The following is a 15,572-nucleotide window of genomic DNA, read 5'->3' as shown; positions in this document are numbered from 1 at the left end:
CTGGTCATTGAGGCATAAAAACAAAAGTTACTCTAAGAAGATTTGATAAATAGTAAATTTTGTTTTGGAAGTAAAATATACTTGAAATATAATTGTATTTAAAAATGGCTATTTAGGTTAAGTAAATCATCATCATAATTCCCTTTCCGCACCTAATGCAGCGTATATTGATAATTTTTGTTACATGAAGGTAAGATGATCAGTTCAGGTAGTCCAGGGACATGAAATATTTTAGTGTGAAAACACCAATTTAAATAAATATTTTATATCAACCATATCAGGAATCAAACCCGAGACCTCTTGCATGGTAGGAAAACATGCTGACCATTACACCACAAGGCCGAAAAAGTAAATACACAAGTCACGAGGAAACATCTAATTTTGTAGATTGAGAGTATAAAATGCATGTCAACTGATGTCAAATTTTATCCATTAAAGTCACCGAGCCGAGATTCTGTATGCTACATTATGGTATTGCTTTTGTTGACATTATTTTTCTGTAAAATACAAGCTCGCCATCTCAAAAATACAAAGAAAGTTACATTATTCATAGGATGATAATTTTTTTACCTTTCATTTGTAAAATAAACTAATTTATTCTGATTTTGTAAAGTGTAGATCCAAGAACATTAGATTATTACATGACAACAATATTACGATTGAATTAAAGACAATCTAACCTTGATCACTTGCATATTCATGGAGTTGAGAACTGGCTTCGGGTTGGAGTGATTTCTTTTCTTCTTCATCACGCAGAAGACACTCAGATATACACATATCAAAATGAGAACAAAAGCTATTGCTCCATACACGACATACCAAAACTTGTCATCATTCCAAAACATAACTCCAGAAGTAATTGCATTCGAGTGTAATGGATTACCGCAGTGCATTCCTGGAATGAAAAATAATGGTCTTCTAATATTGAAATAAAATGTTTTGAAAAAAATGACAATACATATTTTTATGCAGGTAGGTTGAAAACATCAGTATTAAATATTACAGTTTTTTTTGTAATAATTAAATTGAACATGGTTATATGTTGTGTCACTTTGAATATTAAATAAAAAATTTGTACATTACCTGTCTTATCGGGAGGACAAACACATCGGAAACTTCCCGGTTCGTTTATACATGTCGCTCCATTTAGACAAGGATCCCCCTTACATTCATCAATGTCCAACTAAAATTAAATAAACAACGCTTAACATTTTAACCCTCATGAGGCGGCTATGATGTCACATTATTCTACCTTTCTATGAGACTTGATATATCACCCTTATTTTTAAAATAATTGTGCTATAATTTTTCTATAACAAACCTAAATAATATGATTATTTTTACAAATTATGAAAAATAAGTTCATTTTTACATCTCTAAGGGTGTATCAAGGGTCCCCCAGGTAGCATATTCTTTTTTCAATAACATTTTTGTTGATCATGTTGATTTCATCTTTTCGATAATCTTACCAGAATGTATCAAAATTATTAAAATATTTTTTGCCGAATTCTTTCAATAATAATTCACATGAATTTGTCTTTGCTTTTACCGCATGCAAACAGTAAACATAACAAATAAATTCGCTATACAGTCGAAAATCTTCGATATGTTGGTCAGTTCATAACTTATTTCCAGCAGTAATTACAAAAATCCAGATTTCATGCTTTAGATTTTACATGAGTTACCCCTCCCAACTCCCGCTGTACATTCCAGGTAATATAATGGGTTGCGTGACTTTAGATCAGTTTTATTCAACGTATGGCAGCCATGCATTTAAAAAAAAAAAATTACATATTTTACCTAATGTAACACGACATTGCAGCACAGTCTCTAGAGGGATTTTTTAGCACAGTTAAATATGTTTTTAAAAATTATGATGATTTGATGAGCTATAGAATTTTTCCCTGAGGTAAAATGGAGCATTTAAGAAAAGTTTTTCTACCTCACAGATGGGCCCGTAATAACCATGACAGCGACAGGTAGGTCCTGCATCTCCCTCCTCACACAGCCCCCCGTGGAGACAGGTGCCTCCCTCTCCGCACCACCTCCCTACCTCGCAGCGTCGCCCCCGTAAGCCTCCACCACAGCGACACTCAAATTCTCCTGCAACAGAATTGTTAGTACAATGCACATACGATATTGAATCATACTAAGTAACTAATAAATTTTTGGTCAAACATGTAGCTACTTTATTTTTAACTCTTTTAATTTCATAGTCGGGGCCAATCATTCACCTCAATATTTTCATACATGTTTTTATATTGAAAATTATTTGTTTCTTACTCTTAGAATTTCAGGATAAGGTTCAGTGAAAATGACTCAATGGGCATTTTTAACTTGTTCTCCTGGAATTGCCGTCAAAATCCTGTCCCTCGTTTAGGAAATGCAAATGGAAATTTACAGCAGTCCAAAATATATTGGTAGTGAAAAGACAACTATAACCTAACATAATAAGTGTACCACTGTATGGTCAACTATAGTTGTAATATAAATTATAATGTGCAACTGTGTGACCAATATTCAAAAGTAGAATTATTTTTTGATAATATGTATTACATTTAGATTTTTAGTAATATTATAAATTGTGTATATAAAAGTTCTAAATGATGTAAATTTTTAATATAAAAAAGTATTATTCTCAATACGGCACAAATTGTCCTTGTAAGGATGGGTTGCCTTAACATAAAAAAAGAAAAAAAAAGTTGTGTATGATTAGTTATTTTGTTATGTACAATTTTTATGTGACAACATTTACAATAACCATATTATGTGGAAGCCTCTTATTGAACATTATGATTTGTATTTATAATATAATTGTATCTTAAAAATGTATAAATATCTGTTGGCTTTCCAATGAAATAAAATAAAACAAAAATAACATGAACCTCAAGTAATTATATGGTAGGAGGTGATATTATGTCCTCATAAAAAACAGTCTGCAACAAAAGTGTCCTAGTATGTTAGTCAAATAAGACGATTATTAAAAATAATGCATTTGTCTAATATTGTACTACGCGAGAGAAAAATACAGAAAGTTATGATATGTGTACACATGGGTGAAACCGGTGAGAAAAGTGTCCGCGAATGTGCTAATAGCTGTTAATGTATAAATTATTATTTTCTGTTAGAATATTGCTTTGGATTCTTCGCACATTTTATGCAATAAAAGAGTCAAATGTATCTTTAATTTAAGTGAAAAGGTAAAAATTTTACATTATGAATTGCAATTTTATTTCCTTTGTAAGTAGACAGCTGAATGTAAAAAAATATATAATCCCATTTTGTCTATGTATGTCTATCAGAAAGCAAGTAGACATGTTTTCATTATGATTTAAGTAGAAAAGATTTTAAATAGATCTGAGGACTTTGACAAATACGGAATCAACATAGATAAAAAAACAGAAATTCAATTAAAATAAATGAAGTGTGGCAGTTCTACGGTTCTGGTTCATGTTCGTTTTATGATAAAAATGACGTAATTTTACCATTTAGTATCAAAACAGTATAGGTAATATAACTCCCAATAATTTTCATTAGTTTTGAAAAAACACTAGACCTACTAATACTTCTACAAAAAAATTCAAAAATTTGCGTGGAAGTATGTTTTAGTTTTTTAGCTGTCCTGAAAAATTTAGTTTGGCCTAACCATCTCGTTTCATTCGCCAGCTTCTCATTTGTAAATTTTGTTAGCAGTATAAGTTCAATAATTATACCTCCCGGTAAAGGCATGCATTTCCCTCCATAAAGGCAGGGCTGGGAGACACAAGGGTCTGTGTCGTGTTCGCAATGGGGTCCAGTGAATCGGTCATGGCACGTACACTCATAATCATCATCCTCTCCTTCCTCCAGCGTATTCTGCAAGTCTCTACAAGTGCCCCCTGGATAGAAAATATTTCATAAATTAAGATGTGTATTTTGTAATCTGAATAATTTGTATAACTTTTCAATGTCTGATGACAAAACTAACACTCTGCCTTAAGTAAATGTATTTATATTTTTATTTTATACCAACTTTTAAAATGCTCTAAATTTAAAAGATTAAACTTCCTAACCCTACATCAATGATTAGTTATTTTATTTTTGTCAAAGCTTAAAAGCACACTAGTTTGCACAAAATACTCAACTCATAATTATCTAAGCAAAATATATTTTTTTACTGCAATGTATACACGCTTAGACATGTACATCAGATTGATTAAATAAAAATATTAAGTCAAGCTCAAACATTATACCTGTAAGTTGTATTTAGTAAGCTTATTTTTCAAGAAAGTAAATAAAGTTTGAAAAAATTTTTATTCATGTACTAAGGTAACTGCATAATATGTTTGAATAAAATATTATAATATTACTAATGTGGCAATGATAAACTAACCATTTTCACATGGCAAACTACCACAAGGTCCCGGTATGGCGAGGGTAGAGGGGCAGCTTCTCTTTACATTAGTCAGTCGTTTCATCATTATGGCTCCAACTGCGCCGCCGCTCTGTAAGGGTACCACCTCCCCTGATATCCGGATCTCCCCCAAACATCCCACGAAACCACGGTATACATCTTCTAATCCTAGAAAATAACGCAGAACGTTACTTTACATTATCATCATCATTCCCCTTTCTGCACCTGATGCATAGGGCACTGCATTTTTAGATCACTGCATTTTTTGATTTCGATCATCTGTTACATGAAAGTAAGGTGATCAGTCCCACGCTTCTGGTTTCAATCCGAGAAAAATAAAATACTTCAATTCAAACAACCATGAAAATATTTTATGTCCATCCTGCCAGGAATCAAACTCAGGACCTCAAGAATGGCAGACGAACGCGTCAACCACCACACAACGAGGCGAACTATCTCCACTTGATTTTAGTTCAAAGGATTTTTACCTGAGAGTAGCCATAAGTTGAAAGCACTCATCCAGGATTCTGGTTATATTTCACACACAGAACTGTATTATGTATCCACCCAGGCGTCCGTGTCTGGACACGGAATAAAAATGATATAAAGGTACCTATTGAAAATATGTACAGCAATTTGCATGAAATGTGTGCACAATGAGTGCAGTCAATATAGGGTTATAATGACATAATGCTTGTTGGCATTAGTTTTCTTCTTTCTTCTCTAGCCCCCCTCTCTTCACTGCTGGATATAGGCCTAACAGGTACACCACAACAGGCCACAAAGCCCAGTTACAGTGGTGAATTACACCACTGATACTGCCATATTTTATGACTCAATCTAAGGCAACATCCGAGTAGTTTTGTAGTGAATCCCTCATGCTTTTGAATCAATCCCATAATTTTGGATTTTACCAAATTACTATTAAATTTCTAGTTTGGTACATTTTCATATGAATACTAAGCTACTCTGTACAAATTAGAGAAAATACAAGTAAATAGTTTTCAAGTACACAAGTTTGTATTTGAAATGCATTTTATAAGATAAATCACATTCTATAATTTGAAACAAAATTATAGGTACCTAGAATTGTTGGATTTTGTCGTACTTCCGCTCCAATAAATAGATCATCAGAATAGAGGTTAAGAATGCCATTGGCACCAGGAGCAGAACCATGCGCAACATATCTTCCATCGACGGTAAGCTTAGCACTCGCTCCATCTCGCTGTAGCCGTATCTCGTGCCAGCGACCATCAGACACTCTCGCTGAGGCAACACGCACCATCCCTTCTCCAGATCCCAACTCTAAACGATATTGAACTATTCCATTGACAATCTGAAAATAATCAATCAATCAATTATTTTCAATACTGTAAATGAATGTATCATGGATCATAAATGTACTGCAACATGGTAATTTACCTCTAGTATATTATAATCTATTTTTCCCGCAGCATACATAAGATTCCCAGATGGATTAACAGTTCTTAATCGCATGGAAAGTGTTAGCTGATCTTCCAGTAGTCTCTTTCCATTAACATCTTCTTTACTGACTTTGTATTGAACATAGCTTTTGCCTTCAAAATATACAGGATTTGTTGGACGGAAGCAGTTTTCTCCGTAACATTTAGCTGATGGGGAGTCAGTGTCGCACTTTCCTTCTCCTTGACCATCATTACACTGACAACTATAGCCTTGCGACGATTGGTCAGGAACACATTTCTTATGATCGAGACAAGGTTTACGCGCGCACTCATTGACCACATTTTCGCACCTGTCTCCACCGTATCCATCTTGACATTTACACTCTAGTTTATGCTGATGATATGGGGAAACTAAGCTTATAACATCTGAAGCAATGGCAGTAACTTTATGAATATCGAGAATTATTCGATCTTGACAATCACCATACGCACAATAGTGGGAGCTACACTTTATACGGACAATCTTTTCCACGGCTAGTTTTGTTGATGCTTCCAATTCGGGAATGTTTGAGTGAAGCGCTTTACGAATTGCATCAGATGTATAATAAGCTGGAGTATTTTGTGGAGTAAGCTTTTTAACAGCAAATAGTACATCCAAATCGTGCGCAATAACTTGGTGTTTTATTCCATATTCTCCTAGAGTAACATTATTTCCAAAGGAAACAGCTCTTTTATCCTTGTGATTAATTAAATTTATTTCATCCAATGATGGTTGAACACTTACAATTAGTATATCCTTCAAACGACAATTTAGTGCATTGCGTACGGATTTAATAAAATCTTTTCTGTGGCTCAGAACAAAATTTAACGGAGAGATTTCTCTAAATCTAATTACAACCGAGTTCTTCAACATTTCCTCGGATATTAGCTCAACATTCACTTTTACAATAGTAGATGAAGAAAATTTCCCATCGCTTACAGTAACATTTATTCTATAATCTCCAATATCAAGTTGTGGTAGTGCAATGAGAGTACCATCAGTTTCCTTGATTTGAAATAAGTCAGGAGTCGGATATGGTACTCCGCTTGTAGGAGAAAGTGAGAATGTGAGAGTGTCATATGGATCTTGATCTCTGGCGAAAACTTTACCGATTTCACCTCCAGTATATTCATCCATATATGAGTTTATATTAATATCTAAAGGAGTGATTGTCGGAGGATATTGAGATTCCTCTATAATTTTGATTACTACCCAGGCATCGGAGAACAGAGGAGGGGTTCCATTATCAAATACACGAACTTGTAGGATGTAATGATCTTTGATTTTATGATGGTATTTGGTGGCTGTTCTTAAGAAACCATCTTGTTCTAGTCTAAATGCGGCAGCTTCGTTTCCAGAAATAAAGTCAAACGTATAGGGAGCGGCATTAGGATATGTATCTGCATCACTCACAATAAATTTTAAGATCACATGACCTAAGTTTTTATCCTCTTGTACCACAGCGGAGTAGTTAGACTGAGCAAACAGTGGTGGGTTGTCATTTGCATCAGATATTTCAATATTCACCATTACAAAGCTTGACATTACAGGAATTCCATTGTCTTTAGCGTGTACTTCTAAAACATAGCTCGACTGAGATTCTCTATCAAGTTGCAATGCAACGGAAATATAACCAGTGTCAGAATCAATCGAGAATTGATTATTACGATCCCCTCGTTCTATAGAATATGATACACGACCATTTAATCCACTATCGGTGTCATTAGCTCGGACTTGCAGAATCTTATCAAATACTTCTGCATCCTCTCTTATACGAGCGTTATAAGAGGTTTGTGAAAATATAGGAGCATTGTCATTACTGTCTGTTACTGAAATATTCACAGTACATAGATTATTCAGCGGAGGTACGCCTCCATCGATTGCTTGAACAGTAAGGAAATATTCCTTTGCTCTCTCGTAGTCTAGCGGTTCAGCTATTGAAATGACACCGCTCTTAGAATCAATATAAAACTTTTTGTGTTCATTTCCACCCACAATAGAATACGAAATTTCAGCATTTATTCCGATATCCTTTGAAGTTGCCAACACTCTTACAACCTCTGTACCAACAGAATCTATTTCTGGAACAACAGCGTAATAGTATTTTGTGGCAAATTCTGGTGGATTATCATTGATGTCAGAAACAGTGATATGGATAGTAGCTTGGCTCCAGCGGGATGGAGCACCCAAATCTGTGGCGCGTACTTCTAGGCTATATGAACTTTCTGTTTCTCGATCTAATGGAGTTGAAATAGTAACTATTCCACTATCAGCAGTTATCAAAAATTGCCCATTTAAGTTATCTATGAGAGAATATCTAACTTTACGGTTTATTCCTAAATCTTGATCAGATGCGTGTACTTTAGTGACGAGAGTTCCAACTAAAACGTCTTCGGGTAGAGTCACACTATATTGACCCATCGAAAACTGTGGGGCATTATCATTAACATCAGATATTAACATTTCAATTTCAGATGAACATTCCCAAAGTGGTTTTTCTTTATCTTGCACGTGCGCCATCAATTGATATTTCCAATATTCCTCTCTATCCAGAGCGACCGCTGTTTTGATATCTCCTGACTGTTTGTCTACAATGAAATGTTCGGCATTTTCCCCAGAGATAAAATACCGTAGCTTAGCATTTTGTTCTTGATCAGCATCACTAGCTTGTACAGTGAGAACATAAGTTCCTATAGGTACACCTTCAGATATAGTTTTGTGGTAACGGTGACGCAAGCAGTAAGGTGGATTATCTAGATATAAACAACAAAAAAAACATATATATTATAAAATAACCTTAAGCACTTATTATTATGGAGGCTCTGAGTGAAACAAAACATTACCATTTGCATCTAATATTTCAATAGATAGTTTTGCAGTAGCAGAATGCCTTCCATCGGTAGTAATAACTTCTAATTCGTATTTAGAAATGGATTCACGGTCCAATTGCTTTGCAATATAAACTTCTCCGGTAGATCTAATCTGGAATTGGCAAAGTGGATCTCCGGAAATTATATAATATTCCACGGGTGTGACTTCTGCATCTTCATCAGTTATTTCTAGTTGCAGAACAACTGTTCCTGTTAAGAAAAAATATATGCTTAAGTTAATATGATTGAATAAATAATTTATTGAAAATAAAAAATTGAGAAATAATATATTCTTGCATGTTACCTGGTAAAGCATCCTCATTTACAGATGCTTCATAGTGAGACTTGGTAAAGACGGGTGGACAGTCATTATAGTCCTTAAGTCGAACGATTACTGTAGTATTGGTAATATGTTTACGGTGGGCATTGTCCATAGCTAGAACTTGAAATTTGTAATCTGGATATGTTTCCCTGTCTAATTCCACTAGAGTTGTTATCCATCCAGTAAATGGATCTATAGCAAACACATTTCCCATCTCTTCCATGTCCGATCCAAAAGCATATCGAACTTCTCCATTAGAACCAGAATCTCTGTCTTGAGCAGTAACTAAAAATAAAAATTTGGTATAAATAAAGCTAACAACAAAGTACATTTCAACATAATTTAGAATACAACCTATAAATGTAATGAAATATTTTTGTTAAAATACAAAACTGACAAGCACAAAGTTTTTTTATATTTTTAAATTTCAAACAGTATTTATTCATTAAAAGAAAAAATTTTTTTTTCTTATGATCGTTTACCAACAGGAATTCACAGGATCAAGGAAAAAAATGCTTGAATATTTTATGCTTTTGTAACCGGACAAATTCTACCTTTCATAATAGACGTTCCTTGTTCGACGTTCTCCGCTAGTGTCAGAACATATGGGGACGAATGGAAAATAGGAGCATTATCATTTTCATCCAAAACATTAAGTGTCACTTCTGCGAGTGCAGAAAGTGGCGGACTACTTTGAGTTTCCGCAATAATCCCTATTAAGTGAGAGTCTTTTGTTTCTCGGTCCAAATTCCCAGAGATAACAAGTTGTCCTTGAGAATCGATTTGGAAAAGAGAATTGTCAAACAGTCCAGGTAGAATACGGAATGTTGCAGCTACTTCAGAAACCATTTTGAGTCGAGTAATCACAGTTCCTGAAACAAAACAGGTTTTTTTTATTATGTAGGTATATTATTAAAAACAAGATTTCATTACTATTTCACAGAAATAAATAATTACAAATGCACATGCATCTTTGAATATTTTACCTGGGGGAGAATTTTCAGGATAAAAGAATTTCTCTACATTTCTTTCAAAAATAGGAGCATGATCTTCTGGAGACATGATATAAACTTCCACTGGAACATCTGAATGAAGAGCTGGCTTGCCAAAATCTGTCGCTCTCACCCAAAATTGGAAAACTTGCGAATCTGAAAATCCAAGTATATATAAATAATTTGATATAGAATAATCAAATCGAATGTATTTAGAATAAACTAAAACAATACGAAATATACTCAGCTTAAAAAAACTTCTAAATATATGCAGTATGTCAATCAGTTTTGGAATATGGTATAATTGGATGGGGATGTGCAAATGACACATTAACCTTTTTTTTTTTTTTTACTTTTTTTTTTGCACCACAACAGGCCAGGAGGCCCAATTACAGTGGTGAATAACATCACAGAAGACCCAGGCTTGAGAAAAATCACATTTTAATTTTAGTGTTCTAACCGGGAATCGAACCCATAACTTTCTGTGTGTCAGTCAAGTGTCTTCACCGCTACACCACGGAGGCCGCCAGACAACTAATCATTGTACAAAAAGCTTTAGTGAAAATTATCCTGAAAGTCCCTATCAGAACGAGCACCCTCGACATGTACGAAAAACTTAATATTATGACTATAAAACAAATTTATGCAAAAGTTTCACTTGTGTATGCATACAAAAATTATTCAATACCTCCCATGACACCAAACACAATTACTAGAGTTACTAGACATTCCACCCTGATACTACAAAAGCAATTGAAAATACACACAACTTTCGGTCAAAGAGGATTGGTCTACTTTTCCATTAAAGTGTACAACCTACTTCCATTGTCCATAAAAATAAAGTAAATACCATCACTATAAAATTGCTTTTAAGAAATAGATAATGGAGGTGGGACGCGCGCGGATTGATGAGTGGATTAGGCCAAATAGGTATAAATATGTTTTTATTTGTGAGATTTATGTTTTATATGTACATATTTGAGATTGTGATTTAATTATGCCAATAAAGGTATGTTTTAAAATTATATAAAATGTCTCCCTCGGCACGAGATACCCCAGGTACAAAAAGTAATACATTAATTGTAAAAGAACAAATAAATAAATAAAATAGTAACTGAAATAGTAATCAATTTTTTAAAAATATTACCAAGGGATTCGGCTTCTCTTACTAATGTTAGTGAACCTGTGTTCATATTAATGCCAAATATTTCACTGACTCCCATTTTCTTCGTTTCATATATTGAATACTGAATCTTGCTATTTAAACCATCATCTGGATCAACAGCTTTTATCTAGAATTAAAAAAATGTTTTAAAAGAAAAACAATAAAGGTTTCATGAATATAAAAAAACCTACAAAAACCAGTACAAACCTTTAAAAATGACATAGATACACTGAAGTTAGAGTGAATAGCGGTTTTGTATTCTTTCAAGAGGAATATTGGAGCATTATCATTCTCATCAACCACTTTCACTCTAATTGTTGTAAATGCCGGACGTCCTCCTGCGTCAGATGCCATTATAGGAATCTCATACTCTCGCACAGCCTCTCTGTCTAGTTTTACAAGAGTAGTCAACTCCCCAGTCTGGCTGTTGATGGCAAAGGTGTTTTTTAGCTGAGTGGAAGGGATTGAATAAGTCACTTGTCCAAACTCACCGAGGTCTACATCAATTGCTTTAACCTTAATGAAAAAAAAAATTTTTTTAGTATAATTTTTTTAGTGGAATTTTATTAAATTAGGTATCTAATTGTTTTGCTGTTCAATATTATGCAAATCTACAATAGCAAGATTAAGTAAAATTTTACCACTGTAATATGAAGTCCAGGGGGTTGATTTTCCAACACCGATATGTCTTTAATAACATCTGTAAATTTAGGTGCATGTCTGTTTGCAGGACTCAACGACACTTTCACGCGACTGAAAGTTGTATATACACCATCCGATACAGACACATTCAAAACAGTCATTGGTGATGTTCCAAATTTCTGGATGTTAAGAAGAGAGATGATACCTATAATAATGTAAACATTTATAAATATGTGTATAAACCTGCAACATAACATATTTTTCAAACTTTAAATTTCGTAGATTATACAAAACATGTATAATTAGAAAATAAACCACTTTTAAAAGTTTTAAATGTGATTCAATATTGGGTAATAATGCCACACATACTTGTTATCTGAAACATCTAACCAACAAGTGATAATGTGGAGGTGGTAATATTAAAGCTATCAAATAAATTCTTGCCCTAGGGATTGAGTAATAATATTATAATTTTGGTTAGATGTAGTAAAGAACATAATTAATTGAATTTTCAAAATAGAACATGTATTTTATTGTACAAACCATTGGTGGAATTTATGGAGAAAGACTGTTGGTTGTTTCCACCAACAATGGAGTATGAGAGCCGACCAAGATCTATAGGGTCAGGGTCACTTGCGGCCACTCTTGTAACAAACTGTCCCCGGGTTGCGTGTTCTGATATTACGCAACTGAATACAGGTTGCTCCACGCGTGGAGGGTTATCGTTCATATCCAAAACTGCAAACAATAAATACTTTATCAAAATAAAAATGACATGTGTTTGTATTTACTAAAAAATATACATTTTGAAAGACAAAAACTTCACGGGAATAATATAATTGTAAAGCAAATTGCTCAAATCAAATTGAAGGGAAAAGAGATTTAAGAATTTAAACTCGTAACATCATTTTAAATTTTGACATTTGAAATTAACCAAAATTGTGTATGTAACAATTCAGTAGAATATTAGTTGGAAATTTAGTTTGTCAATTTAGCAAATTAATTAGGTTTCGATACATGCTCATCTTTATAGAAATTGAACTACATACCCGTTACCCAGATGTGTGCTGTACTTGATAGTGGTGGAACACCTTTATCAGTAGCTACAACAGTAAAGTGGTGTGAACTCAAGGCTTCTCTATCCAAAGACTGTTTTAAATATACACTGCCATCTGATTCCACGTGAAAATATAAACTGGCATTGCTGTGGATTTGTGAAATTGAATACAATATCTCCTGATTGATTCCTGGAAATAATTTTAAGTCAAAAAATAAAAAAAGTTCAAAGATAAAAATTAAATTAGACTTTTAAAAAACGATGCGTTTTGATTTCTTTCGATTGAATTACCTGTGTCATTGTCATGAGCATCCAATTTCATTACAAGTGTTCCGAATGGTGCTGCTTCTGATATATTGACATGATAACTATCTTGGGAGAACTCGGGAGGACAGTCGTTGATATCTTCCACCACTATGGAGACTGCTACTTCTGCATAGACGCCCGTCACACTGTCTGTAGCTCGAACCTTGAGTTGATGTGTTCGCTGCTGTTCAAAATCCAATTCTTCAGCCGCAAACAGCATGCCTGTTCATTTAAACTCCAAGCGTAAAGCAAAATTTACAGATAAAAGCATGTGATTGATTCTATTATATACTTTGACGATTTAGTAGAGTAAAGATATCACAAAATGAACTTTACATCAATATTTTACAAGTTCGGTAGATATTTAAAGCACAACATGAATAAATAAATATTTTAAAGTTAGTTTTTGTAACATACACAGGATCCAAAAACAAATATATTTGCGGGAAAACTTATAAATCAATCAAATAAATTAAAAGATATTTATATATGTCTTTTACACATTTATTTATTACCCAAAAACCTGATTGAATAATATAGTATTTTTAAATCAAAAAATATGTACACATCGTCGACGGTAATCCATCACTGTGTAACTCAAATTTGACCATTTTAGAAGAAAGAGTTTAAAAGTTTTTTGTTTACGTGTGTTTAGTAAAATTTTGGATTTTTTTAAACATTTTTTCTTACTTTATAGTCGACCTTGTAATGTAATGGTCAGCGCGTTTGCCTACCATTCAAGAGGTCTCAGGTTTGATTCCCGACATGGTTGATATGAAATATTTATTAAAAAGGGTGTTTTCACACTAGAATATTTCATAGTCCCTGGACTGGTACATGAAGCGTAAGACTGATCAACTTAACTTCATGTAACAAAAATGATCAAGATACGCTGCGATTGGTGTACCAATGCAGTACCCTATGCACCATAAGGTGCGGAAAGTGAATAATGAATGAGTTACTTTATAAAACATATATATTTTTTCTGTTTTTACAAAAAATGTTTGAATATATTTTCCGCCAAATAGCATATAAGAATATACAATGTAATTATTACATTACATAACTATCTCATTTTTGACCACCTAAAAAAAAATACAAACATTTACAATTTGCATTTTTAATCATTGATTCAATTCATGTCAATTGATTAAAATAAAACGTAATTAAAAAAAAAAAAGGATTGTAAGAAAATGTTGTTTTATTTTAATTATAAACACTCCCATCCATTAGTTTTAAGTAATTATTTAGCTCATTTAAGTTTTTAATGTCAGTTAAAATTTCTACTAAATCATGCAGCATAACTAAAGCACATACATACAATGCAAAAAGGCAAATAATAATAATGTATTTTCCCTTACCGTACACAACATTCCTTCATGAGGTTGTACATTTGAAAATGGTTTTGTTCAGTTTCATAACTCCCGCAGTATTATTTTGTACATGTTAGTTTGATTATGGATACTAGTGAAGGTTAGACAGAGATTTGTTTAGAATGAAAAGCAAATGAATATGTATAAGAAGAAAAAGAACTCAATAAATGGTGGAGACTGATCTGCCAAGTTTCAGATCCAAAAAATATTAACACAATTTACATTATGTGAGGTTGTTTTTATTTCTTTTGAGGGGGGTTAGTAAAATTCAAATTAAAAACTTTGACTAAAACTTAGGTATAATAATGAAGTTTTGTATCAATTTAAATCATAAACTATGAATAGAGTAGACTACTGTACATTCTCCTGGATGAAATAAAAGTGGGTCATTTTATTTACAGGCTGTTGGGATATTAATAAATAATAAATGTTGAGGATTAATTTATTTTATAACATCGTACTCAAATTCCTATAAAAGATGGTCGCATAAACTGTTGAAGTTTACGAAGAAAGGTGCAGAATTAAGCCATTTTATTAAGTGGATACATGGAAAGCAGGAAATACATACATTGCGTTGGAAAGGAAAATCTGTGAATAATGACAGCACAAACAATGAGATGGATGGAGAAATTCACACAAAGATGAACATTAATACTCAGACAACATTGAATACTCACAGGGACCATTGAAACTGTCTGGCGCTGTGGACAGAGGGAGATAAAACACATATTTAATCCAATCTTTGTCTGTCTCATTTAGAAAACATTGTATGTAATTTACGCGAACCACCAAAATAGTGCATTGCTCCCGCCCTTGGATTTCCTGCTATACGTATTATAATTTAGTACTAACTGTTGGTAACAATAAAGGTGACAAAGAAAGGACTAAAAGTAAATCCAAAAGCGACAGCACATTCATGCAGTTAAAATAAAGTTACTCTTACTACACCAAACATGAATGATCCTTGTTAAACGAGCTTCAACAAAGA

At 33.3% G+C, this 15,572-nt stretch overlaps 1 protein-coding gene across 1 annotated transcript in view; it reads right to left on the bottom strand.

The window, feature by feature from the left end:
* Window positions 1-15,572, bottom strand: part of LOC148280129 (fat-like cadherin-related tumor suppressor homolog) — a 64,465-nt gene that overhangs the window by 8,741 nt on the left and 40,152 nt on the right. Inside the window, exons 16-33 of the mRNA XM_088228880.1 lie at window positions 15,262-15,285; window positions 13,197-13,433; window positions 12,898-13,095; window positions 12,392-12,586; window positions 11,848-12,053; window positions 11,414-11,722; window positions 11,189-11,333; window positions 10,036-10,197; window positions 9,604-9,921; window positions 9,032-9,334; window positions 8,701-8,937; window positions 5,816-8,610; window positions 5,477-5,729; window positions 4,373-4,561; window positions 3,714-3,878; window positions 1,943-2,103; window positions 1,084-1,183; window positions 681-895 (exon numbers count right to left, since the gene is read on the bottom strand). Of these exons, the coding sequence (XP_088085006.1) occupies window positions 681-895; window positions 1,084-1,183; window positions 1,943-2,103; window positions 3,714-3,878; window positions 4,373-4,561; window positions 5,477-5,729; window positions 5,816-8,610; window positions 8,701-8,937; window positions 9,032-9,334; window positions 9,604-9,921; window positions 10,036-10,197; window positions 11,189-11,333; window positions 11,414-11,722; window positions 11,848-12,053; window positions 12,392-12,586; window positions 12,898-13,095; window positions 13,197-13,433; window positions 15,262-15,285 (6,212 nt within the window). The remainder of the gene's footprint in view (window positions 1-680; window positions 896-1,083; window positions 1,184-1,942; window positions 2,104-3,713; window positions 3,879-4,372; window positions 4,562-5,476; window positions 5,730-5,815; window positions 8,611-8,700; window positions 8,938-9,031; window positions 9,335-9,603; window positions 9,922-10,035; window positions 10,198-11,188; window positions 11,334-11,413; window positions 11,723-11,847; window positions 12,054-12,391; window positions 12,587-12,897; window positions 13,096-13,196; window positions 13,434-15,261; window positions 15,286-15,572) is intronic.

Source organism: Micrasema longulum, unplaced genomic scaffold (genome assembly GCF_059751315.1).
Source record: "Micrasema longulum isolate JH-2025_06_02 unplaced genomic scaffold, ASM5975131v1 h1tg000613l, whole genome shotgun sequence".
NCBI lineage: Eukaryota > Metazoa > Arthropoda > Insecta > Trichoptera > Brachycentridae > Micrasema > Micrasema longulum.
This window is presented reverse-complemented; position numbering and strand designations above follow the sequence as displayed.